General features: G+C 48.6%; 1 protein-coding gene across 2 annotated transcripts in view; it reads left to right on the forward strand.

The window, feature by feature from the left end:
* Nucleotides 1-350: 350 nt before the first annotated feature.
* Nucleotides 351-27,018, forward strand: part of Cars (cysteinyl-tRNA synthetase) — a 46,255-nt gene continuing 19,587 nt past the window's right edge. The window contains exons 1-8 of one of the 2 annotated variants that reach the window (XM_028770958.1): nucleotides 351-459; nucleotides 6,802-7,050; nucleotides 11,028-11,119; nucleotides 12,489-12,577; nucleotides 13,207-13,303; nucleotides 13,910-14,008; nucleotides 15,115-15,264; nucleotides 26,381-26,521. In XM_028770958.1, the coding sequence (XP_028626791.1) occupies nucleotides 435-459; nucleotides 6,802-7,050; nucleotides 11,028-11,119; nucleotides 12,489-12,577; nucleotides 13,207-13,303; nucleotides 13,910-14,008; nucleotides 15,115-15,264; nucleotides 26,381-26,521 (942 nt within the window). In that variant the 5' untranslated portion in view covers nucleotides 351-434. The remainder of the gene's footprint in view (nucleotides 460-6,801; nucleotides 7,051-11,027; nucleotides 11,120-12,488; nucleotides 12,578-13,206; nucleotides 13,304-13,909; nucleotides 14,009-15,114; nucleotides 15,265-26,380; nucleotides 26,522-27,018) is intronic. The other variant, XM_028770959.1, reaches the window with a different exon arrangement.

Below are 27,018 nucleotides of genomic sequence, written 5' to 3' on the forward strand. Positions count from 1 at the left end.
TGGCTATGTTTTTAAAATAATACTTTTCATTTCTTTTCACAAACCTCCTTCTGGTGGTGTGACATCATACACACAGGAAAGAAAAGATTTAGGAGAGTGTGTAAACAGGAACCGCCTTTTTCCTGGCTTGTGCCTTTTGGAAAGTTGTCTCAGACAAGGCTATCTTTCTCGCCCCTCCCATTCTCTCGTTTCATCCCGCCCCCCGTCCCGCCCCTTCCAGACTTTTTCTGCAGCCCCGGTCAGCGCTTCTCAAGTTCCGCGCCGGCAAAAACCAAAGTATTCTCCCATCATGCCCCACGCTGGCGTCAGTTCGCTGTTGCCTAGCTACAGGACGTGCCCGGAAGACGACTGGTGGGGCGGGACTTCCGGCGCCGCGGTTGCATCAGATTCTGGAAAGCGTCTGCGGCGGTAGCCGCGGGTCTTGATTCCCAGTGATGGCAGGTTCCTCCGCGGAGCAGGGTGAGGTTTGCGGGATGATTGTGGGGCTCTGGGGACAGCATGGCCCGAGTAGGCAGTACCAGGCTAGGACTGTGTGGGCAGCATGGTCCAAGGAGGCAGTGTCCAGGCCGGTGCTGTGGTGACAGCAGTGGAACGAGTGGGTAATGCCAAGCGAGGCTGGGGTGGAACATGGCCCAGGGATGCAATGCCCAGGTCGAGTCTGTGGGGACAACTGTGGACTAAGTGGGCAGTGCCCAGACCATTGATCTGAGTATAACGATGGCCCAAATGGGCAGTGGCAGGCAAAGGCTGTTGGGCAGAGGATCCCTGGGCGGGAAGTGACCAGCTAGGGCTCTAGAGTGGAGGCTGTTTGTTTGGGCAGTGCCTAGGTCAGGGCTCTAGGACCAGTGCATGCCCAGGTGAGCAGTGGCAGGCTAGAGATCTGGATTTGGCCGTGGCTGGAGTGGGCAGAGATGGATCCTCAGGTGAGTAGTATCCATTCCAGGGCTCTGGGATAAAAAGTTCTCAGGTAAGACTGTGGATGCATCTGTGGCCCAAGTGGGCAGTGCCAAACCAAAGCCCTGGAGATGGCCAGCGTCTCAGTGGATAGTGGCAAGCCTGGACCTGGGGGTGGCTGCCATGACTCCCTGAAGCTAGAGTACTGCTTGGTGGGACCTGACTCCTGTTTTGTAAGCTCTTCTCTTCCTCAGCTTCAATTTCTTGATTGGGTTAAGGCTAAAGTTTCCTTGGATACTCAGCAGTAGGAGAGATGGTCCTGTGTCAAATTGCCTGTCTCCATCTGGTGCCTGGATGAGACCTCACCACTCCCCCTCCTGCCCTGGCTGGACTTTGGGGGTGAGGCAAAGGCCCAAAGATTGTTTTGGTCTTCTGCCCAAGCAGGTGGGCGGAAGGGCACGTAAGGTTGGTACTTAGGGAAGTAGGGCAGAGGAAGCAAGGACTCCATGTACACATACATGAAAGAGGTTGGGGTTTTATGAAGGCTTTAATCTCCAGTGTGGTCATCAGTCACCACAGGGACCTGTCCAGTCAGAGCATCACTGTCAGAGCATCATTGACAATCTACTTTATTGCCAACTGGGAGACTCCCTCAGAAGGCAGTCACTTATGTCACCCCAGGATAGACCTGGGCCTTGGCAGATCTTTTCTCATTGTCTTTTTAGCAAGTGGGTTCTAGAAAGAGCAGAGGCCTTGGCCTAGATCCTGAAAGGTCAGAAGCAAGCCTTCAAAGGCAGAATGCTTGCTATAGGTTTTAGTCTCTGTGATGCAGGCAGAAATTAGATGTGAGTTCTGAGTTCTCAGTTACCGGTCTCCAGTGTAGGGTATACTAAGACCTCTCAGGCATCCTGTGGTGCTCTGTGGTTCCTGTGGCCTTACTGGGTTTTAGGTAGGTGATTCTGATCACCTGAGTACCCAGATGACAAGACTACTTAGCATGTGCCTAGTGACAGTGATACCTAGTTTTGTATTCCAACATTCCACTCAACTGACTTGCCTAGATTCTAGCTGCTTCACCACCCACTGCAGCTTTTAGAAGCCTACCTAGACTACTCTAACACAGCAGCATGGCCAGCAGCTCCACCCTGAGCTGCCCAACAGGTCTAGGATCACATCCTCACAATACAGGAAATGGTTCCTGCCTCTGAGGGTGGTGTAAGCATGAATGAGTTCATAGGAAGAACTTGGTAAAGTGCCTGGTGTGTAAGGACCAGGTCTATCAAGAATGATGCTCTGTGATTCCATCCATCCATCCATCCATCCATCCATCCATCCAATTAAGACAGGGTTTCATATAGCCCAGGCTGGAATTCCTGATCCTTCTGTCTCCTGCAGGGATGGCAGGTATCACAACACCGTGTCTAGCTTCCTCTTTGGCTTTTAAATAAAAATATATATGATGTGCAGATCACAAGGGAAATCGCAAGTCCTGCAGGAAGAAGACCTAATAGTCAGAACTTTCATGAAAATCCAGGAATGGACAGTGGTGGATGTGGTGACATGTGGCTTTCATACAGTAATTTTAGTGCTCCAGAGGCAGAAGTAAGGGGATCTCTGGGAATTCATGGCCAGCCTGGTCTAAGTAGTAGGTTCCCCCTGCCAGTCATAGATACATAATGAAACTTTGTCTCAAACAAATTAACAAAAAAAGAAATAAAGAAAAAAGAGACTCAGGGAAGATAGCCACTTCCAACAAATCCAACAAAGCTGTGTGGGTACACATCAGTAAGTCTTACACTCTGGGAGACGAGGCAGGAGGATTACCAGTTTGAGACTAGCTTAGACTGCATGGGATCCTGTCTCAAACAACATAAAACCACTCAGGAACTGGAAAGCCACAGTACAGAGATGGTCTTTAGATAAAGCTCGAGGGCATTTGGGTGACTGCTTTTTACTTCCTGTTTCCTCAGAAGATGGCCAAAGCTCTGGGTGACATGGAGCACAATGTCACCCAAAGTATGGGATAGCAGGCTTATTTCAGGCCCTTTTAAGGTGGAGCTCATCTCAGATGATAGATTTTTCCCATTGTTTAACCATACAGTCTTCATAACCATACCTAACGTGTAGTCTGTCTCAGTACAAGTCCTAGTGCAACTGTAATGATGCCTGTGTTTCTTGTGACCCTTCCTGTGCAGATGAGAAAGCACCCTGAGGACTAGAGAAGTGAAGTGATTCCATCTGCCATTACCACAGCTAGAGCCAGGGCCAGGTTCCCCTTGGCACAGGGACTTCAGCCACCATGCAGCAATTCTTTTCTCAGAATCTCTTAGAATAACCAAGTTGGTTCCAGTTGCCAGGTACAGGAAGTAGAAAACAGCAAAAGACCTTTTTGAAGGATGCAGATATTTGCTCATCTGTGTTCCTGGGATGTCATTCATGACAGTAGCCTCTGAATGTATGAGTGCTTTCTAGCATCTTGAGCAGTAACTCTTGGTGGCAGTAGAGTGGGAGCCCCATAGGCAGCCTATTGGAAAGGAGAAACAGGAGCAGCTAGAGGGCCCGAGGGGTGCTTTTGCTGGGAGCAAACAGTTTGAAGGTGTGGTTACTGTTGGGACATCTTCAAGGTGAGGGCTTTGAGGGGCCCTTAGCAATAGTGACAGTAGTAGACAGACGGCCAAGAGCAAGTGATGGCGTAGCCCCCATCAAGTCAAGGCTTACCCTCTGGGAGCTTAGGGGGCTGCTCCAAGAAATGCTTTCCCTCAGTGTACTTGAAAGGGGACAGGGACAGGTGTGAATGCTGATGGAGAGAGCCAGGCAGAATGCTGCCTTCCACATATTAGGACTATGGGTCATTGGAAGTGACTTTTGCTTCTTCATTGTGCCGAATATTAGCTCCTGTGCAATCTCAGTGGCTGTTTGGCAAGGAGTCCATAGCTGTATCAGTTACTGTCCACCTTTGGGACAGTCCCATCATCAGAGGGCTCTGCTCTTTGTATATTCAGGGGATGAGCTGCAGATCTGCCCGTCTGTGGAGGCCGAGTAGTTTGGGCATGATGTGGGAAGGGTCCTGGTGACATCAAATTTTCAGAATGGGCCTGGGAGGAATTCTTCTGTTGTCAAGAAATGAACAGTTGGAGAATGGCTTAACCAACCACCTTGAGAAAGATGACTTGTTCTAGGCATTTCCTCCAGGAGTGTGTGCTCAGCTCCAGTTGGACCGCCTTATACATTCTCAGTTCCCCTTCTCACCTGCTCAGGCCTTGCTCCCTCACAGTGGTCTGGGCTGCTCTACACAGAGCCTTTGGGATCCTGTGGTCTGGCACATTCCTCCAGGGAGCCTCTGGAGTGCTTCAGTGATTACAATCATCGTAATGCAGGAGCAATTACAGTAATGACAGCAGCAAGCCTGGCACTGGCTTTTTGCCAGAGGTTTGTAAAGCATGTTAAGTGTAATTGCACTTAGTGCTCCAAGGCTTTATGAGGCTGCTGGTGTTAAGTGTGGTTCCTTCTGAAGAGGGCAGGTGCTTGGCCTACTGGCTAGGCCCATCTCCCAGAGCGCTCTGCAGCCTAGTGCTATTTCCAACACTGGCCACTACAGTTATCATTAGGGAACCTCGTGGGTACTTAGAAAGGAAAACAGCAGCGATGAAGTAAATATTTGGAGTTTCCCTGGGCATGGCTCACTGGTGCTCAGGGACTGCTAAGCAGGGGCTGCCTTCCATCTTGGGTAGCCTCTTTATCTGGGAAGAGATGTCCTGTTAATTTCACCCAAGTGGCCTAGAGACAATGTCATGAGAATGCAGTTGGAGTGCCCTCTTTGTAGAGCAGAAAGCCCGATCTAGCCCCCTCACCTTGGCCGAGGGGCTGGAATACGGAGCTATTATTCTTCAAAGCCCACAACTGGGTCCTGAGAGCCTCTGCTTAAAGAAGGAAAGGAAACTGGGAATTGTAAAAGTAACTTTTATTCTCCTGTACTAATTGTTACTGCCTCAGTCTGCTAACCCAGGCCTAGTCCTGGAAGCTCCTAGCCTCTGTACAATCTAATTTAGGCCTAGAATGTTTTCAGTCTGAGACTTACTGCTGAATAAGCTTGCCCTTTCTAGTTCCTTCTGAACTCTAGTTGGCTGGTTCCACTCAGCTGTTCTGGCTCAAACTCCTCTCCAAGCTGACTGATTCAATCTGCCTTTGTTTTCTTGGCCTCTCCTGAATTGCTCTGCTTGGCCCCATACTAACTTTGGCAATCTGTTCTAATCTTCTGGCTCCTTCTCATTCTCTGGCTCATTCTGTCTTCACCTGTGTCTGTAAAACTCTCCCGGTAAGGCTGCCTCCTCCCTTTTTCACTCTCAGTGCTATCCTTTAAGTAGCTTCCCTTTCCTCTTTCAAAGTTCTTGTGAGAGTTGGGCATCTCCTATTCTGTCAAATCTTTGTCTGCTTCATCACTGTGTCTGCCACACAATTAGACATCACTTTCAAACATGGGTGCTTCCTTCTACAAACTAACTTGACCTTCATTGTTTAGAATTAAAGGTGTGTATTAAGGGCTGAGTACTAAGGAAAAGATATAGGGCTTGCAGTATGTCCTAGGGTTTCTACTGCTGTGATAGAATACCATGACCAAAAACCACCCGGGAAAGAAAAGGTTTATTTCTTCAACTCTCAGGTGACATTCTATATTGCTGAAGGAAGTAGGGTAGGAACTCAAAACAGGGCAGGAGCCTGGAGGCAATTGGTGATGCAGTGACCATGGAGGAGTGCTGTTAACTGGCTTGCTTCTCATGACTTGCTCAGCCTTTCTTACACATCCCAGGACCACCTCTACCCAGGGATGGCACCACAATGGGCTAGCTCTCAATTACTAATTCAGAAAATATGCCACAGGCTTGCTCCTAGGCCATTCTGGTGGCAGAATGTTCGCAGCTGAGGATCCCTCTTCCTAAATGACTAGCTTACACTAAGCTGATATAAAACTAGCCAGGGCATGATGTAAAAGTCCAGCCATGATAGAAGCGTAGAGTTCTGTCCTCCTGGAGCTCATGTAGAACATTCCCTAGAGCCTGTCCACTCTCAGGGGTGTGAGTGATGGCAGTCATAGCTGTTATACCCTTTGTAGCAGGTGCCCCAGTGGAGGGGTCAAGTGTCCTCAGAACAGTTCCTCCTGGCATCCCTGAGCACTCTTAGTGGGTTTGGAAAACCTAGGCAGGGATGTGGTATTTTGCATCTGGAAGCCATGTTTGTTCCGTGCATGGCTTATGCATGGCTCTGTCATATGCTGAGGACTCTTCAGCTGCTCCCCTCTCTGTAGCATACAAGTAGTCATTTCATTAATTGATTAGTTTATTTTGTGGTGCTGGGCCTCAAACCCAGAGCATATATTTGGTGGTAAGTACTCTGAGCTACGTCACCCAGAGATCTGTCTGCCCCTACCTTTGCTGGGATTAAAGGTATACATCAAAATGCCTGACCCAAGTTAGCCAGTTTAAAGTACACAGTCCCTGGCATTACCATCACTCATGGCACTGCAGACCACCTCAGTATACAGGTGAAACCTTTCCAGAAAGCTCTAGGAGGAAACCTGACCTGCTCCACTGTCACCCTGCCTTCCTCCTGCCAGCCACTTCTCCGCATGCCCACCCTGTGGTTCTTCCTCTTCTGGATGTCTGACATGCAGGAAAGGGCTTTGACAAACTCAGCTGTCTGACTCTTATTCCTTGGCAGCTTTCTGTGCACATGCCTGACATCCTGTGACCTCTTCGTTTTTCTATCCCATGCCCTCTTGCCTGCCTGTCTGATGTTGTATCTCCCCTACTCAGTTGCCTGACATGTGCTCTTCTGCCTGCTTGCCTGCCTGCCTGATGTCATGGGTTGCCTGCCCTCTTGCCTGACATCCTGTGCCCTCTGTCTTTGCAGCTGCCGACTACAGGTCCATTCTGAGCATTAGTGACGAGGCAGCCAGGGTGCAGGCCCTGGACCAACACCTCAGCACGCGTAGCTATATCCAGGGGTACTCCCTATCCCAGGCAGATGTGGACGTGTTCAGGCAGCTCTCGGCCCCTCCCGCTGACTCAAGGCTCTTCCACGTGGCTCGGTGGTTCAGGCACATAGAAGCGCTCCTGGGTGGCCCCCAAAGCAGAGGCGAGCCCTGCAGGCTCCAAGCAAGTGAGTAACAGCAGTGAACCTCTGCTCCAAGGTCAAGGGCATGAGGTGCTGCAGGGCAGTGGATATCCTTCAAGGGACTCACCTCCACATTTCAGTCAAGTGTTCCCACCCTTGGGGCAGAAGCCATGCTTGTTGGGTCTGGAAGGGTGAAGTCATGTACCCAATGTGTTGTGGCTCAGAGCTACTTTGGGACCACTTCAGGGCCATACTAGATGCTGCTACAGGCCTGTCTTGGAGTTCACCTAATGCTTTGCTATCAGTGACTCTTGGTTCTTGTCTTTAATCCCAGAGGTTATGTTTGTTTCTCTTCAGGTACAATGTCACTAAATATTAGAGCTGTATTCATTGACATTGAACTTTCAAAAAACATGTAAGTCTCCTGTCTATGCTTTGAGATGAAATCAGTCATGCCTGTGGGTGTTGCTGGTGTCCCTGGGCATAGTTGTTAGGATGGGGAGGCACTACTGGAGAGGCTCTGGCTTAGGACTCAAATGGTTTGTCATCTCAATCTAGCCATATGGGAATGCTACCTTCTGTGAGTGCTCGTTTCTAAAGTTGCCTAAGACCCTTGAGCCCCAGATTCCCTTGGCTGTAATACACTTCTCCTTTATGTGGAGAGGACTGAGTGCTGATTTATGGTAGTCCCTGCTGGTGGCCTCCTTGGAGCTTTGCAGGCTTGGGAACTTGGAGCATGTTGAAGGGTCTCCTAGAGTCAGGAGATGTCTTGATTTTTCTAGATTATCCCAAGTAAAACCCTGCTGCAGCCTAGGTGGGAGGTGTGGCTGCATAGATAGTCTTCCCTGGACCTCTGCTGTTCCTGTGTCCAGCACTGTGTCCCAAGTATCAACTGTGTTCCAGATGTCATATGTAGCACCAGGTGTCTTCTCCAAAGGTCTCAGGAAGTCAGATTGAAAACTGTCCCAACTCCAAGTTATGGCAGTAGGAAGGAGATCAGGGATGGGCCCTGGTCTCAACAGCCACCCATCTAGGCTTCCTTTATGGTCCTGGGAAGAACCAAACAGACACTGCTATCTGTGCCAAAGGACACAGCAGAGCATTGCTTCTCAGGGTCCTCATGACCCATGAAGAGAAGGGTCTCCCACTACAGTCAGCCACTATCTACTGAGGCTTCTCTGGGGGATGCTGTTGAGTGGAAGATGGACCAGGACAGCACTGACAGGATTGTGCTGCTGCTGCTTGCACCACAGCTGCCCACAAGGCTGACAGAGCTATATAATCTTGTGAAGAAATTTTTTTTTTTTTTTGAGACAGAGTTTCTCCATGTAGCCCTGGCTGTCCTGGAACTCACTCTGTAGACCAGGCTGGCCTCGAACTCAGAAATCCACCTGCCTCTGCCTCCCAAGTGCTGGGATTAAAGGCATGCGCCACCACTGCCCGGCATGAAGAAAATGTATTAAGTCAGATCCCTTAAGTAAATATACACAAAAGTGTGGCTGGGGAAGAAGGAGGCCAGAGCTAGGCTGCCCGTAACCGTTTACTGGCTTTTGCATGCCCAGGCTCCAGAGTCCAGTGTCTGCATCATGTCTCTGGATTGACAGTAGTTCTGTCTGCCTCCACACAGCTATGAGGATTAGAATTCTCCCTGTCCTAGGTGTCTTCTAAAGCATGCTCTCCAAATGGACACTTCCTCACTTCAAGCCCACAACATAGCCCACTGCTCTACATAAACCATATCTCATCTTGTCTTCACTACCCTCGCCTACTCAAGGCTGAGGCCTTAGCAGCAAAGTGTCCTCTCATACATGGAAAATGTCTATGTTCTTTTTAGCCTTCGTGGTTCCCTTCCCAAGGAGCCAGCCCACTTGCCACCATCCTTCTCTCTGTCACCCTTGTGGCTCAGCATGGAGGTTCACTCCATCCTAGGGCTTTGAGCTTGTTTGGGCGCTCTCACCTGGACGTGAGGCTCAAGCTACCTGCACTACCTTACACTCTTGGGGCTGGCTGTTGCTTCCCAGAAGCTTCTCCATCTTTGGACCTCCAGCCTCTTGCATCCTATTTTCAAAGTGTGGCTGTCAGTGTTACAAAGCTGCTTGTTTTATAGTCAGTGACACTTTCAGTACCAGGACCCATGCCATCACAGGTGCCTAGCCTGGAGTGGGACTGTTTAGAAGAAACCTAAACAGGCTGACAACACCTAGGAAACTGCTGTGGGTCATTGAGTTGTGGGTTCAGGGAGAGCCTAAGAACCTCACCTGTGTGCACCCTGTTGACCCAGAGAACCTGCACAAGGCAGGCTGATGTGTATCTTGCTCTGTTCCACCCTTTTTCAATCCAGAATGTTTCTCTGTCGGATGAGCTTAAAGCCTGGGCTGTGGGGCTGTGGGGCTGTGGCAGCCTTCAGTATAGCAGCCCTTGGTAGTGTCTCTTCTTGTGAGAATACAGCAGCACCTCCATTTTTGGTGTCATATCTGAGTCTTTTGAGGAAGGACAGTTTCAGAATCCTCCATCACATTGAGATACTTTCTGGTCAGGTACTAGTGTGCTCAGGGTAAGCTGAGACCGAGCTTAGTGCCTGGTGAAGGTTTAGAGTTTCCCTCCATCCCAGCTTGTGTCCACCTGTGATGGGATCCCACACTTACCTGGAGGAAGGAACTGCTTGCTGCTGACCGATATCACCTCCCTCATCTACCCCCACACAGTGATGGTCCTCCCCTTTGTTCTTAGCCTGTTAATTACCAGCCTCCTCTATTCTGTCTGGCATGATCTGGCCAAGGATGGAGCCTGGAAATGGCCTGTGCCCATAACAAATTTCTCTGTAACTCTTAAAATGGAATCAACAGGTAGACCTGCTCAGGTGTGGTGACTTAAAGGCAGTGTTCCATAGGAGTCAGAGGTGGCCAGAGGCAAGAGGAGTGTCCATGATAAGGGAAGAACAGGACCAGGTTAGCTTAAGACTTTCTGCCTTGCTTAGCAGAGGTGAGGGGGGCTGAGGGACTGGACACCAAGGTGCATTACAGTCTACCACAGGTGGCTAAGTGAGATCCATACATGTAGACCTGCATAGGGGAGCAACACAGGGCCTGGCTCTGGGCAGGACTAAGGAGGAAGGCAGGTATGCTCGACAGAGCATGGGCAGGTTGTGGATGATCACATGGTTTCCTGTTGGGCTTCAGTCAGCTTTTCTGGACTGAGATTGTGAGGCTTGAAGTATCACCCTTGTGACATATCAGAGTACCCAGGAATGCAGATTAGGGATAACTTTTCTAGAAGCAGGTCTGTCTTCAGGGAAAGACCTTCAGGCCTCAGATACATGCTAAAGATTGATTATTCAGAGAGCAGGCACTGCCTGGGAGAAAGAACCTGGGCCACCAAGTCAGTGTGAACCAGCCTGGGTCAGGGTGGGGTGCAACAGACTTGTATTCAGAGGTTAGGGTCAGTCTAGCTGTGGGGCCAAGCCAGATTTGACGCCAGAGACAAGCAGGGGCTGGAGGCCATTCTTACCTTGATCTTTGTTGCACCTGGTGACTAGGAGGTGGCCTATGTATCACAAAGTGTCCACAGACTCTTACTTTGCCCAGGCAAAGGATCCTGAGAGCTGGGGGCATCCAGGGCTGCAGTGCCACTGCCAGTCAGAGCCTGTGGAGACCCAGAGGCATGGACAGCAGTGTGTGACTAGATGGGTGCATGACCAAAGGGTGGTAGGAGGTATGGGGCATGCCACGTGGGTATTCTTTGGAAGTTTTGTTTGTTGGGATGCAGCAGCAGTATGTGAACTGAAAATCACAAACCACATGCCTTTAAGCCCAGCACTGAGGAGGCTGAGGCCAAAGAATCCTTAGTTTGAGGCCAGCCTGAACTATATGTGAAATTCTAGAACAGCCTGGTTCGGGGCTACAAAGTGAGAATCTGTCTCAAAAGCACAAGTGCCATTGTTCGACCCTGGTGTTGAGAGCCAGAGGTGACCCGCTTGTACTACAGGATGCTGCCATATGACCCTTCTGCTCTTCTGCCTCCAGGTAAAGGCCGGCGAGTGCAGCCTCAGTGGTCCCCCCCAGCAGGGACTGAGCCCTGCAGGCTCCGTCTGTATAATAGCCTCACCCGGAACAAGGTAAGAAGGCTAGGGTGCCCTGTGCCCTTATAGGACAAACCATAGTCTGTTAACCACATAGCTCCCATGTTTCCTCAGTTTAAGCTCAGAGTCCTATTACTCTAGTGCTGTACTATGGCCTCTGCATCTTCTGTTACTCCTCTGCCTTAGCAACCCAGACAGAGCTGTGCTCTGAAACTAGGGCACAGATAACTTGTACATGATGCTTTGGGGAAGTCTGCCTGCTAGCTCCCTAGTGTTGGCCAGGCCTGAGTGTTCAAGGTCATAACAGCCAAGCCAAGTGCTGACTGCTTTCAGGAGGACTCATGGCTATCATACACTGTCCTGAGCCAAGCAGATTAGGCAAAATGGCAAACCAGCCAGGTGGTGTTGGAGCCCCAGCATGTGCCAGGAAGCCAGTACAGCCTTTTGACCTGATAGGCTCATCATAGTTTGTTATGCTTAGCTCACACCCGCAGGCTTCAGAAAGCTCTCCAGTTGTGGGGTTGTTACTATTATTATTATTTTTATGTTTTACTTCTGATTATGTATATATACATGTGTCTGTGTGGAGGTATGAGCATGTATTCATTCAGTGCCCACAGGGGCCAGAGGCTTTAGGTCCCTTAGAGCTGAACTTACAGATAGCTGTTAGCCACCCAGCATGGGTTCTGGGAACTGAATTCAGGTCCGTCAGAGCAGTATGCGCTCATCTCTCCATGACCCTGGCTGAATGCTTGATCATGTGCTCGGCAAGCAGGAGACACGTCTGGGACAGGTCCCATATGCTTCTGTAACTCACTGACAGTGACACCCCCAGAGAAGTCTGTGAGTATTTGGATGCTCTCACCACTTAGCCAGGCTCCTCTGGGAAGGTCAGACCTTGGCTAGCTGCTCTCAGTCTTTTGTTCTTTATCTGAAGAAGATGGCATCAGTGCCAACCTCCCCAGGTGGTTGTCTAGAGCAGTTAGGATTCAGGCTGGTATTTGTTAGCTGCAGTTTTTGCTAAGCAAACACTTTTACAACAGCAACTTTATTCCCTTTTCCATGAGGAGGAGGGGGAAGAGGAACAGGAAGATGAAGAGGAAGAAGAGGGCTCTAGGGAGGGAAGGGGTGAGGATGCCTCACCAGACTCTCACGACACAGCTTATTGACCGCCATGACTTTTATCAGCAGAACAGGAGACAGGAGGTTCTTGCTAGTTGTGGCTCAGACTTGTCATCCAAGTATTTAGGAGGTGGAGGTAGGTGGATTGTGAATTCAAAGCCAGGTTCTGGCTCATAAATAAATGGCCCTCAGCCATCAGTTAGCATGCTGTCTGTGGCTCCTCTTGCTGTCCTGTGGAGTGTCTTGAGTTTCTGGTGATGGCAATTCCTTGTTTTTTAACAAGGATGTATTTATACCTCAAGATGGGAAGAAGGTGACGTGGTACTGTTGCGGGCCGACTGTCTATGATGCGTCTCACATGGGACATGCCAGGTGGGTCCGATGGCTTGGGATCTGTACTGCTGGAGAATTAAAGGCAGCGCAAGGGGAAGTACACAGAGCCTGTGGTTGCCATCCTGGAATCTATTCAGACACTGTCTCTACCCCAGTGGACATATGATGTGTACACGACGTGCAGACCTTAGCTGTAGTGGGCTGTGACCCCTTCCCTTACACACACAGATACACACGTTAATGGGTGTGACTTTTCAGAGTTGCTGGGTGATGGGGTAAAAACCAAGGATCCTGCCCCTAACAAGCCTGATCTCCTTAGCCCAGGTGACTGGTCCAGAAGTGCTAAGGGCCACAGGTTTTCAGACTTTGGACTATTTTCATAAAAATGGGAGGTCTTGGAGATAGAACCCATACTAAAACATAGCATTACTTATTTCATGTTCATCTTATATATATAGTCTAAAGGTAATTTTAATTCTTAACAGTTTTGTTCATGAAACATTTCATAGCATGGAGGTTTGTCTTTGTGGCATCATGTGGGTGCTCAGAAAACTTGGGATTTGGGGGTGTTTTCAGTTTTAGGGTGCTCAGTCTGTTCATGTTGTTGCAGTATCAAACTTAACAGGCACTGTGTGCCAACTGGGGAACTGTGCTTTCCACTGCTTCAGGTCCTACATCTCTTTCGACATCCTGAGAAGGGTGCTGAAGGATTACTTCCAGTATGATGTCTTTTACTGCATGAACATCACCGACATTGATGATAAGGTAGGGGTGCCTGTGTTAACATTCAGACCTGATGGGTGACCTGAGAGGAAGCAGGACTTCAGCTAGAAATCCAGCTGCTGACCATTGCTTAGGAGGCTGAAACTGGACGGTTTGAGTGTGAGCCAGGATGGATTGCATAAGGAGTTGCAGGACTGCAGGGCTACATGGATGGACAGATGGGCTGGAGGGGAGGCAGGCGCATGTCTGAGCTAATAATCACTGAGTCCCTGCTGTGAACTGATACACAGTTTATGCAGATGTAGAGTCATTTGGACAGGCGCCTAGATGCTTCGAGAAATCTGCAGATTCTGGGCATTGGCTAAGTGTCCATAACTCCTGGTTCTTTGTGGAAGCAGGTCCACTCTATATCTTGCTAGCTGAGAAAGCTGGGGCCTCAGTGACCTGCCCTTAAACATTCAGATGGTCACCTCAGCCCCACTTTGCAGGTACAGAAGGAAGGGTGGTAATGGTGTCCCACAGTGCCACAGTGTTTAGGACCTGTGGCTGTCCTCATGCCTCTTGACCCTCACTCAGTTGCAGTGTAAGAACAGTTCTGCACATGGGAGGGAGTGGACTCTGTTCATAACCAGTCTCCCACCTCTACAGATCATCAGGCGGGCGCGGCAGAACTACCTGTTTGAGCAGTATCGGGAGCAGAAACCCCCAGCTGCCCAGCTCCTGAAGGATGTTCATGATGCCATGAAGGTAGAGGCCATGGATACCATCCTTGCCTCCTCCTAGTGCCTCTTAGGCCCTTTCTAGGACTCAACCCAGCTTCATAGGGGCCCCAAAGCCACAGCAAGTGTTGCCCCTTCCAGGCCTACGGGACAGTCACCAGGACAGAGTTCTATAGGCTCTATAGTGTCACTTAGGGGAAATACCTGATGCATCTCCATCCCTCTTGCTGTCTGGTCCTCAGTGTTAAGGTCACAAGCAATCTGATGCCCCATTCTGACCACAAGGCAGACCTTTGGTCTGTACGTCCTCATGGTATTCATGGTGCTGTGACTTCTACTGAGTACGTTCTCCCCACGTCCACACCTTTGCTCTGAACGAGCCTCCTTTCACTGTGGAGTTTCTAGATGTGTCTTAGTTATTTTCCTATTACTGTGATTCAACACTGACTGAGGCAACTTGCTGTTTATTCTGGCTTATGGCTCCAGAGTCATGAGCCCATCATGGCAGGGAGGCACAGTAGCAGGTGCAGAAAGCCAGGAGCTCACATCCTCAGACAGAAGCACAGTGCAGAGGGAGCAGACTGGAAGCAGTAGGGCATGACTTTAAGGTCCCAGAGCCTGTACCCTCTAAAGCTCCCCAGACAGCACCACCACCTTGAGACCAAGTGTTTAAATACCAGAGCCTACAGGAGATAGTTCTCTTTTAAACCATCACACCTACGGTGAGGCTGGATCAGTCTGTTTCCTGTCACACACCACCTTTAGCAACTACAGTAACAATCTGGTATGCTCATGGCATTGTCCCTGGGAAGAAATTAGACCTGAAGTTAGAGCATAGCTATCTTTGGTCTGACTGGACTGGGAACTCGGGGAATGGGGCACCTTTGACATGAAGGTGAGCTCCAGCTGTTGGGGTTTGCTGGCTGTACTGTTATGCCTATTTTGCATGGGACAACTTGCTCAATAAGCTTAAGCGTCCTAACTAGCTACATATGAGGAAAGGTAGCAGATGTACCTGAACTGGGAGCTAAAGTCTGAACAGTGGGGAACACAGTATTCTAATGCCTTGAGTCAGCTTTAGGATGCAGTGCTCTGCCCAGGCCTGACAGGTTTGATGTGTTCTTGTGGTTGTAGCCATTTTCAATCAAGTTAAGTGAGACAACAGATCCCGACAAGAGGCAGATGCTGGAGCGGATCCAGAACTCTGTGAAGCTTGCCACAGAACCACTGGAACAGGCTATGCATTCCAGCCCCTCTGGAGAGGAAGTAGGCAGCCATGTACAGGTGAGCTCTTCCAGGTCCTAGACAGCCCATTTGTATAGAACGTCATACTGTGCACAAGACTGATCCACGCTCAAGGTGACCCAGGCCTGTGGCTTTGCTCTTCGATGTTTAATCAGTGCCCCATCCCATCTGGGACCCTTAGGCCCTAGTCCCATTCTCCAGGCATGGAAGCTTAGCACCATCAGGCTTGAACCTGGTCTTACTTGAGAACCCGTATTGCAGCTACCTCTCCCCCATGCTCCCTCCTACCACTTCTACTTGGAATGCAGGAGAGCAGCCATCTGTTTTCCGGATTCCACAGTTATCCACTGGCTCCTCCCCTACATTTCTTGGTAGCAGAAAGCAGAGCCAGTAATTGAAGGTGAAGTGAGCAGCAAGTCATGGTTGGTGGTGCAGCTGGGGCTGTCCCTCCCTCTTGCCAACTCTCCAACTCCTGAAAATAACATCCTTGAGACAAAAGTGAGGGCATCATCCTGCTCTGTTGTTCCCCTTCCGGCCAGCACCCCTACTGGCTACTCTTTAGCTCAAGCAACTAGACACAAAGATCATGGCTGTAGGTCATTAAGTGGATGAAGGTGTACTCTGGAGGGGTTTGGGCTTTGGTGTTATAGATTGGGTCCCACCTTGCCCTGACCTTGGGCCCCTACTTGAACTGACTATTCTACCTTTGTTGTCTTTTTCTGTTCAGTTTTCTCTCTTTTGTGTTCTTTAGAATTGTTTTTTTTTTTAAGATTTATTATTTATTATATATGAATACACTGTACTCTTCAGACACACCAGAAGAAGGCATCAGATCTCATTACAGATGGTTGTGAGCCACCATGTGGTTGCTGGGATTTGAACTCAGGACCTCTGGAAGTGCAGTCAGTGCTCTTAACCACTGAGCCATCTCCCCAGCCCTCTTTTGTGTTCTTATAGGACAGACTCTGGTGTTTATGACAAGTCCATGAGTCCATGTGTATATTCTTGAGGGCCATGTTCTTTCCCTCAGCTGTGTTTTTGAGATGGATTCACATGAGGTCATTGCCATTCTTCTGGGTTAAGAACCTCTCTAATGCTTCTGAGGTGCCCAACAATCTCACCATATGAGGCACTGGTTGTCCCACCCTTTCCCTAGACTCTTGTACCATATCCTGCCTTTGTGTGTCTGATGGTTTAGGGACCTTGAATAAGTACATTTTTAGTGCTTGTGGTTGGCTTCTCTCAGCACAGTGTTTTCCAGGTTCATCCATGTTGCAACGTAGGCCAGCATTTCTGTCCTACATAAGGCAAATGACCTTCCATTGTGAGGTGGACCCTGGCTGTCCACTCCTGAGTCTGTGTCCATTTATGTTCTACTATTTGCTGTTGCAGTGCTGAGAACATGATATACAAGTCTCTGTATAAAAGACCCTGCTTTTACAAACTTTTTGCATATGCCAGAAGTGGAGTTGCAGGCTCCCCCGTTCTTTGTTCTGCATTCTGTTTACATTCGTGGCATTCTGCTGATAGAGCACATGCGCACGTTTTCACCAGCATTTGTGAATGCCGTCCCCGTGTGTGGAAGGCAGTCCTCCTGTGGCCTATGTTTGCATTTCCCGACTGCTAGTGCTACATCCATGTGTAAGCTGTGGCGTGGCATCTGTAGTGCAAGTTTCTAGGAGTTTCTTTAGGCCATATTCTAACATGGAATTGCTGCTGAGTGTTAGACCATGTATTTGGGTGACTCTTGGGAGTCCCCAACACTCACCATACATCCTCAAGTTCTCTGAAGGACCTGGGGGACTCAGTGCAGAGTTGTATTGTTGTCTGAGATTGCTCACAGTGACACAGGTAGGACACCCATGTTGAGAACAGGCAGATGCTGCAGGATTCCACACAGCTCTGAATCGTCTACACCCAGGACAGGGCATGAGCTGCCCTGGAAAGATCAGCCGTGTAAGGAAGCTCACAGGAGCCTCAGCAGTCAGGGATGTGGTTTCCCCACTCAGCACAGTCAACAGCTTAGACTCCAAGAAGCAAGGCGAGGGCTCCTTGCCCATAGTCTACAGTGTTAGAGTAGAGCCTGTGGGGCCTGCTGCAACAGGGCAAGGCACCAGCTGCTCAGGAGAAGGAAGGTTTCAACTCCCTGAGCTCCCTTCACCGAGGCAGCCTTGTTCCTTCTCACATTGGTGCTGCGATATCAGCCAGTGACCACACCCAGCGTAGGCACCTTCACCTGGCTCTCTGGCATCCCCTTCCTTCCTTTGTCAGTCAAGTGAATGTAGCGGGGTAACACCTGTGACTTGAATACCTCACCCAAGGTCCCCTAACATTCTGCTGCCTTTTTATAGTGAGTGCCTGTCTGGATACCTGTCCTGGCCCTTCCCCTGGGTTGTGGGCTTTTTTCTGAATGGTTTGTAAGTGTTCTCCCATCTTTGCCCACTTAAGCTTTTCACTTACCGGCATTGCTAACATTCCTGTCTTACAGCCATCCTGCTGCTGCCTTTCTGTGAGCAGAGACCCTTAGTTTTCACCGATTTATCCCTGTTCTTGGTTCGAGTCTGAGGTCTCACTGTATGTTCAAGCTAGCCCCAAAACTCTGTGGCCTGGAACTCATGATCTCCATGCCTCGCTTCCCAAGTGTTGGGACTGCAGGCCTGCTCCTCATTCCCAGCCCTTTCCTTCTTTGGCATTGAACGTTAATTTGTTTCAAGAAATCTGCCCACTGTTCCTCCTGTGTTTTCTTTCAAAGATTGTAATGTTTTATGATTCCCTGGAAGTCCTGCTCTTTGCTGGCTGAGTGGCTGAACGAGGCTTCTGCTCTCCCCTAGGTAGGGATACCCTCCTTTCTCAGGGTCTACAGGGCCAGGGCTCATCTGCATGTCTTCTGTGTGGACTTTGTCAGTTCCGCTGTCTAGCTCAGCAGGAGTACTTGCTGCCAGTCTGAGAGGAAGTGGATTTTGGTGTCCTGTGGCATGTGGAACATGTCAGACCAACCTGCTTCCTCTGTTGAGTCTCCAGATCTGTCCACCATCAGTCACCCAGTCTTGGTTGCTTCTTTCCTTCATTCTTTTCTTTTTTTCTGTTTAGGATTTATTGTTGTTGTTATTATTATTTTTATGTGTATGTGTGTGTGCACCTAGGTGAGTTTATAAGCAAACAGGAGTCTATGGAGGTCGAAAGTCAGTATTGGATCTCCTGGAACTGGAGTTACAGGTTGTCTCAAGCTGCCATGTCGGTGCTGGGAATTGAACCAAGGTAGTCTGGCAGAGCAGCTAGTGCTCTTAACCACCAAGCCATCTCTCCAGCCCCGGCCTTCATTCTTTGTTCAGGTTTGCTCTGCTCTGTTTTCTCTTACTCCTTAATGGGTAGACCTCATTTTCTGGTTCAATTGGGAGGAGGGGTTGTTTGTTTGTTTGTTTGTTTGTTTGTTTTAGAGACAGGCTCTCAGTATGTAGCTCAGGCTGTCCTGAAACTCACCATGTAGACCAGGCTGTCCTCAAAGTCATGGAGGTCTGCCAGCCTCTGCCTTCCAAGTGCTGAAATTGGAGGAGTGCTGGGATTCAAGCGCACACTATCCGTCGCTCCCAGTTTTGTCTGCTGACTCTGACAGCATGTGCTTGGAGCAACTTTTGATAACCTTTCTACCCTTTTGTGAAGTTTGTTTCTGTTTCCAAGTGGATTGTACTTTTCACATCAACTTGGTTCCTACTTGGGTGAGACTTATTCTTCCTGGTAGAGTGTGTCTGTCCTGTGAGTCTGTCCTGTGCATCTGAGCAGGAGGCTGAATTCTGGTGTCAGGTTGGGGACTCATGCTAGAGAAGATTCTGTATACCCCAGTCACTGGTGCAGGATTCTTTTTGATGTGTCTTTGTGGATTGCTGTCTATATGCAGGTAAGAGCAGGCACAAGATAAGGCTAGAGCCTGTGATTGGGCAATGGATAAAGAAGGTGGGCTGAGAGTTTTAGAGACTAGTACAGATAGGGACACACAGGGAGAAGGAAAGAAGATGAAGAAGGACAGACCCAATCCCCGTGGCTTTAAATAGCCCACAGGTAGCTATGAATATCATAGAAGGAGTGGATTAATACAGGACAATTTGTTCAATCTAGGTGGGCAGCTTATATCAATTGGCTCCTGAGTTCATTGTGTGGATGTTTTGTGGGTTGAAAGTTTACTGATATAAATCTGACTGATAAATTACAAGCCTCTAGAGTTTTGGTTTTACTGGATTACAGGGATTTGTGACAGCTAACTACAGGAGGTGGATGGCTAGGAATGGGAGCAGAATCTGCAACATGAGAAACACGAGTTGGGCGGTTGCTGCATGGGGTCCATGGAGACCTTGGGGGCAGGGAAACCATGTTACTAGAGCATAGCCTGAGCTAGCATGGAATGCCTTTTTAATATTTCATGCAACATGTCTCCTGTTCCTCAGCTGTTGTTGGGATTCTGTTTGTCTTTGCTAGTTCTTTTGACAATTCAGCCTATTGACAGAGTAGTTTAAAGTCAACTGAGAGGACAGTCCTTTGTGATGCTAGATCATTTGCCTCTCCTATTCTAACCAAATCTTCTTTCCCTCTCTGTCTTTTTCTCCCTTCTTCCCATTGCTGGGACCGAAACCCAGAGCCTTGTCAATGCTAGGTAAGCACCCTATTAGCCAACACCAGCCTTTTTTCCCTCCCGTTTTTGGGGGATGAGTCTCCTTGTATTATTCAGACTAGCCTTGAATGTTGTCATGATTGTAGATCTGTGCTACCAGGCAAGGTAGAAGAACATTCCTATTTCACATTAAAAGGTGAGAGATTTCCTGCCCCTCACCCCCACATTAAACACCACCACCACCACCAGTCCTCCAGAGACACCTGCTGGACGCCCTGCAGTTCACTCTATTCTGACACTCGGTGAAGGTAGCCTCAGAGCCTGAGGTGAAGGCTTCATGAAGGCCTCACAATTTCAGCTGCCAACCTGCCACCTAACTTGAGAGTAATCAGCACTGATTCCAGGGTCCCTTCAGTCCTCCTTAGCTTCAGTCAACTTGCCAGGACCACTCACAGAACTCGGGGAAACAGCTAAGATACATGATTAGTAAGGCATGCAGAGGACAAGGTCCAGCCAGGTCACACATTCCCACACATCCAACACATGTCGTCAGTGGAATACAAATTAAAACACAGCAGAGCCAGTCACCCTTAATCCCAGCATTGATAGCAAGCTTCAGCTATCCAGAGCTTCCCAGCCATGTCCTTTGGCTTTTTTGTGTTGGTTTTGTTTGTTTGTTTATTGAGATAGGGTCTTTTCACAGACTAGTCTAGCTTCAAGCCGATTTTCCTACTGTCTCAGCTTCCTAAATGCTGGCATTACACACATGACTACCACAGCCCACTTTCTTTGAGTTCTTGTGAGCCTTTCTGACACCAGTTTGATTAGACTGTTGATGGCCATCAGCTCGGCCTTATGTCCTCTCCCTTTGTAACCTTGGCAGCTGGAACTCTGTTGACAAGCAGACCCATTCCAAGGCTGTCCCCTTATGGAACAATAAATAGGTGCTCCTTCACCCAGGAAATTCCAAACAACTTAGAGGCTTTGTGTAAGGAACCAGGTGTCTGTAATTATTTCATAGTGCCACTGCTTCTTGTAGAAATGAGTGGTTTAGGTTTCCTCCATGCCTTTCCATGGCCTGATAGTGCCTGTCTTTTAGCACTGGCTAATACTCTATATCCCATTGTCTAGATAGACACTCATTTGTTTATCTGAAGGGTATCTTGCTTCCAGGTCTGGCAGTTACCAATAAAGCTGCTATAGACAGCTGTGTGTGGGCTTTGTGTGGACATACGTTTTCAGCTCTTTTGGCTAAATAATGAATGTAATTGCCAGATCATATGGCAAACGAATGCTTATTTCTTACTAAGCTGCCAACTGTTCTCTAAAGTCTCTGCACTGTTCTGTACTTCACAGGCCTTAAAGGAGTTCCCACTGCTGTGCCATCAGCAGAGTCCTGAAGACTCTGTCACTGTCATAAGTGTGGGGCTTTTGATAATTGGGTTGCCTTTATTTATTTGTTTGGTGTGTGCATGTGTGTGCAGAGGTCGGAAGAGAGTCAAATCCTTTGGATCTGCAGCTGTAGGTGGTTGTGTGTACTAGGATCCAAATTTACATTGCCATGGTTGAACATCAAATGCACTTAACCTCTGAGCCAACTCTCCAGCCCCTTTACTGTGTTTTATTTTATTTTACTTTACTTTATTTTATTTTGAGACAGGGTCTTTCTTTTAGCCCAGGCTGGCCTGGAACTCATGTAGACCAGGCTGACCTTGACTTCACAGAGGTCCCCCTGTCTCTGTCTCCTGAGCACAAGGATTAAAGGTGTGTGCCACTGTGCCTTGCTTTGCTGTGTTTTAATTTGTATTTCATTGATGGCTTGTGGTGTCAAGCACCTTTTTGTGACTGTTTTGGAGCTACTTTAAGGAACATTTTAAAAAATGTTAATCTTCAATTGTTCATTGCAACTTGTAACAGATATGTATCTGTTCCTGTGATAAAACTCCATGAATGCTGGGCAGTGGTGGCACACGCCTTTAATCCAGCACTTGGGAGGCAGAGGCAGGTGGATTTCTGAGTTCAAGGCCAGCCTGGTCTACAGTGTGAGTTCCAGGACAGCCAGGGCGACACAGAAAAACCCTGTCTCGAAAAACCAAAAAAAAAAAAAAAAACCAAAAGCAAAAAAACCAAAAAAACAACCCTCCATGAACAAAGGCAACTTAAGGAAGAAAAGGAGTTTGAGGAGGTGACTCCAGGGGATGGCTTATGGTTCCAGAAAATTCATAATGATGGAGGAAGCATGGCAGCAGGCAGTGGAGCAGGAAGTTGAATGAGCAAACAGGAAATGAGGGAAGCTATAAACTCTCAAAGCCCACCCCCACTGATGTACTTCCACCTAAAAAGTTCTACCACCGCCTCAAATAGCACCACTATCAGGGACCAAGTCTTCAAATACCTGTGCCTGTGGGGCTATCCTCCTCCTAACCAGCACACTGCTATACCGATTCATTGAGTGATTTTTTTAAATTATATTTTTATTCATTTGTCAGGGTGGGCGCACATACCACTACATGAGCAAGGAGGTCAGAGGACAACTTGCAAGGAGTTGCTTCTCTCATTCTACCATGTGGGTCCCAGTGATTGATCAGTCATCAACCTTGGTAGCAAGTGTCCTTATGTGCTGAGCCCTCTCACCAGCTCACACTGAGTAGATTTCTTTCTCTTCTTTCCTTCCCTCCCCTCCCTTCCTCTCCCCTTCCCTTCCCTCCCTTCCTTTCCCCTCCCCTCATGCTCGAGAACGCCCTCTCTCTCTCTCTCTCTCTCTCTCTCTCTCTCTCTCTCTCTCTCTCTCTCTTTCTCTCTCAAGGTTAGTTGTTTTATGGATTAGTTTTGTGTTACTATGACAAATTCCTGAGGCAGCCAACTTACAAGGAGAAGTGTCCTATTCGGTCAGCTTCAGGGGGGTTGGGGTCTTTGTCAGCCCTGATGCTTCGGCCTGGGGTGAGACTGCAGAGCATGACAGGAAAGTGGGATGGAGTCTGCTGCTCATTTTGTGGCTGTTGGAAAGCAGAGATGGGAAGGGCCCACCCTAGTGGCCTGACTTCTGCTAGGCTCCACCTCCTCCCTTCACAGCCTGTCAACACTGAGAGGCAACCCTGGGCCTCTTCTGTGATAGCTTCTGACATCTCTGCCTATACTGTGACCCTCACAAGCGGTCCTCAGTTTCCCTGCTTATCTGGAACGAGGTGATTGGAGCTGGCCAGGGTTGACCATTCCCTTCTCCAGGTATTCTCTGCTCTGATGAAGCTCTGGCAGGTTCCTCATTGGTTAAATAGCTTTCCTTAAATCAGTGTCATAGGTCACAGAGTGTGACTATACCAGAACATTTGAGTCTTGGTAAACTAAAAATTATAGAGATCTATTTCTTATAGTTTCTGAGGCTAGGAAGTTAAGGATCAAGGGATTCTCCATCACCCACTGTCAGATGGCTCTTACACAGTGCACACTAATCCGTTCATTGAAGGGTAGTAACCTAAACACCTATTAGCCTCACCGCCTCACACAGTATCAGCATTGAGTCTGCAGCTTCTGGGGAACATGAAGCCCAGGGCAGTTGGACAGGCAGGCCTTCTTTCTGTACTTCAGAAAGGCCCCTTCTCCTGTCCCACATGTGTCAACCGTGAGAACCTGGTAAAGCATGGTGACTGGCCCTCAGAGAGTTGACCCTGGCGAGTCCATCCAGGCTCTTTTGTTGTCTGTTACATTGCTGGCTTTGATGCCCACACTGGCTCCATGAGCTGTCAGCTCCTGCATCCTCTCCTGAACTCTGCTCTCCCGGCTGCTGTCAGGTCCTTACATTCCCTTAGAGCTAAGAAGAGCCTATGCTTTGGTTTCTGCTTCACTCCTGCTGTGTGAGTGGCACAGCATCTTCTACCCTCCGTGCGTGTCCTCACTGCTGGCATTGGAACAAAAACCCAGTCTTTTTCTCTTCCGAATTTATAGATTTGGAGGCCATCTGATTAGGAGTTTCAAGTTTAAGGTTAGTTTTTTTTCTGAGGTATTTCATCTCCTGTCATGTTGAAGACAACTTAGTCCCTAGATATACTCAAGCCCACTGGCCCCTTCACTGGATGGTCAGCATGGACTTGAGGGCCAGCCTACTTCTCTATCCCTCAGTGGCCAGTTTCTGGAGCAACTGTTGAAATCCAGCCTCCTGCTTCCTGTTTGCTAAGTGATCTCGGGCAGGTTACCTTAAAATCAGTGTAGCCCAGGCTAGCCTTTCTTCACGTTCCTTAGTTTCCCATGTGCTGGTACTGCAGGTGTGAGGCCCAGTGTCTTAATTCCTTTTGGCCTCTGGTTACTGCCTTATGGGCTCCTTCACTGGAAGTAGTCCAGTGGTACACACCTGTCCTTTCCCAGCTCTAGTTTGAAGCAGTGCTCAGTGGGTGTTATCACCCAACAGCACTTCAGAGTGGTCACTTCTGAAATAGTGCTGCACATTGTAACTGAATGGCCTAAATATAGTACATGCTCCCCCTCTTTTCCAGGTAACCCCAGGAGGTCAGAACACAGCTTCCCTCACAGCTTCCAGCTGCATGTTGTAGTCTCTTGTTTCTAAAGCTTCTGTTCTGTGTCTCAGCCCTCTGCCCTTTTCACTCCAGTCTCTTCTTGCTGAGGTCAGATTCACTTTCATGACTTCCATTTTCTGCCCTGTATTTCCTGAACATCCATTGGTCCTGTCACCTGTAGCCATTACATACAGGTTTCTGGGCTGGAGAGACAGCTCAGTAGTTAGAGCGAGTGATTCAAATGACCTGTGACTCTAGCTTCAGGGGATCTGATGTCCTCTTTTAGCCCCTGTTTATACATACACTGACATGGCAGACACATATGAATACACATGAATAAAAATCCTTTAAAAAAAATGTGCAGGACTACAGAACCCCACCCCTGCTGGTGGATGCTGGCTGGGCTCTGTAGCCTACTTTTCCAGAGTTCCCAAGAACACTCACAATATAGGCTTTAGGCTACTATGGCTTTGGTGACATGACCTTTGAATGGACTAGATTTTGATGGTACCCACTTTTCCTAGGGATGGGGTGCCCATGGAGCCAGCTTTCCCCTGGACAAGACAGTTCCTATTAGTCACACCTGGATGGGGTGTGACTAGTCTGAGTCTTCTCTCTTTGGCAGCTTTGAGAAGCACTGTTGAAAGTTCTTAGTGGGAAGTCCAGCTGTTGGCTGCTTAGAACAGTGTCCATTCCAGTGAGGTCTCAGGGGTGGTTTGCAGGATGTACTGCTTGGGTACACTTTTCTCCAAGCCCTTGGGCTGCCCTGCTGACTGCCAGCTCCCATTGTCAGCAATAGCTAAGGGTAGGATGCTGTCCTGTAAATCATCTTCTGTTTCTTCTGCCTAGCTCCTTCTAAAGACTCTCTTGTGGCTTCCTGCTGTCTCATAAGATGACCAGGTAGGCATGTGCTGCCAGCCTGTAGGCTGTCACCTGAGTTCTGAGAAGTCCTTGGGCTTCCTGGGTTATTCTCCTGGGTTCCTACTGCTTCCCTGCCTCCCTCTGGAATTTTTGTCAAAGGCCCAGCTCTGTTCCACCCTTCTGGTCAAATTCCATTTTAGGTGACTTCAAGTCCCAGTCACCATTCCTCTGAGCTACCCTGCCCTGTCTGGAGTGTATAGTGGTTAGTAGACTATATCTCAAAGTTTCGTTTATTCCTCTGTTCACACTTGCCTAGACTATCTCTATATCATCTTGTGGCTTGCTGTTGCCTGTCATCTAAAGGTTACATTTTTCTAAACATGATACTTGTAGATACTCAGTACTTATCTCTACACTACTTTTTTTTTTTTTTTTTTTTTTTTTTTTGAGATAGGGTCTCTCTATGTAGTCTGGGCTGTCCTAGAACTCACTGTGTAGACCAGGCAGGCCTCAGCCTCACAGAAATCTTCCAGCTTCTTCTACCTTTGCCTTCCAGGTGCTAAGATTAAAGGCATGCCACCACACCTGGCTTCCTTATTTATAGCCCGGACTGGCCTCAAATTCATAGCAGTGCTCCTGCCTCAGCCTCCTAAATGCTTCAAGTAAAAGCATGAGCCACCACACCCAGCTTCCTTTTGCCTTTTCTGTATCCCATACCCCTTCATGTGGGGAAGAATGTGAGTGCCCTGGAGAGGTCTGCCATGCTACTTCCAGGAATACTGACAGCAGTGCAGCCTGTCAGCTTCCCTGCATCCTTTCCTGCCAGTGTGCCCGACCTCCATGGTGCCCTTGCTGTGCTAGGTCATGCCATCTGCATGTTGTCCTCAGCCCTTGCTCTTGGCTTTGTGCTCCTGTGATGGAGTACAGACTGCCTGTGTGGCCTCTCAGCCCTGTACTGCTGAAGGTAACATGCTCAAAACATTCATCCTGGACGGCGAGGACAGGCATTTTCTCAGCCAGCAAGAGTACCGTTGGAACTTGTTTCACACTGACAGAGGAGATGGCCACTCATGATGCTGCTCTGCAAGGCTGTTTGTAACCTCAGGGCACTGATTGGCTCCTGGCATCTTGCTGGTTTTGCTTGCGTGAAACCTAGCCCATGTATGGGTATCCTTTCTCTTAGGTGTTGCTGGAGGAAGCAAAGGACTTGCTCTCTGACTGGCTGGATTCTACAGGTGGCAGTGAGGTGACTGACAACTCTATTTTCTCCAAACTGCCCAAGTTCTGGGAAGAAGAGTTCCACAAAGACATGGAAGCCCTGAATGTGAGTGTTTTGTATTGCCTGGTACTTGCTTTCTTAGACCAACCCTGTGTTCCAAGTTCTTATTCTGTTAAAGCCACAAAGCCTGTGGTCTACAGTATCTTCATTTTGCAAGCTCAGTGAGTGGTTGAGTAACTTGAATGAGAATCGAGGAGATGCTTCTTCTTGTTTTTGTGTTTTCATGTGTGTTGTTCCCATGCCTGGCACTTAGGACTTTCTTGAAAAGGAGTCAGAAACCCAGGGCAGAAGCTAGCACTCAGGAGGCAGAGGCAGGAGGATCACAAGTTCATGGCCAGTCTGAACTGTCTAGTGTGATACTGCCTCAAAAATCAATAGCCTTTAATCCCAGGTCTGGGAGGGCAGAGGCAATGTAGATCTCTGAATACCCTGTCTCCGAAAAAAAAAAAAAGAAGGAAGCAAGGAAAAGAAAAGGAAAGAGGGGAAAAAGATACACAAACAAATAATGAGCAGCTGGGATGGAGGACTCCTCGAAGACAGGA

The sequence above is a fragment of the Grammomys surdaster genome, unplaced genomic scaffold (genome assembly GCF_004785775.1).
Source record: "Grammomys surdaster isolate TR1022 unplaced genomic scaffold, NIH_TR_1.0 205, whole genome shotgun sequence".
Taxonomy (NCBI): domain Eukaryota; kingdom Metazoa; phylum Chordata; class Mammalia; order Rodentia; family Muridae; genus Grammomys; species Grammomys surdaster.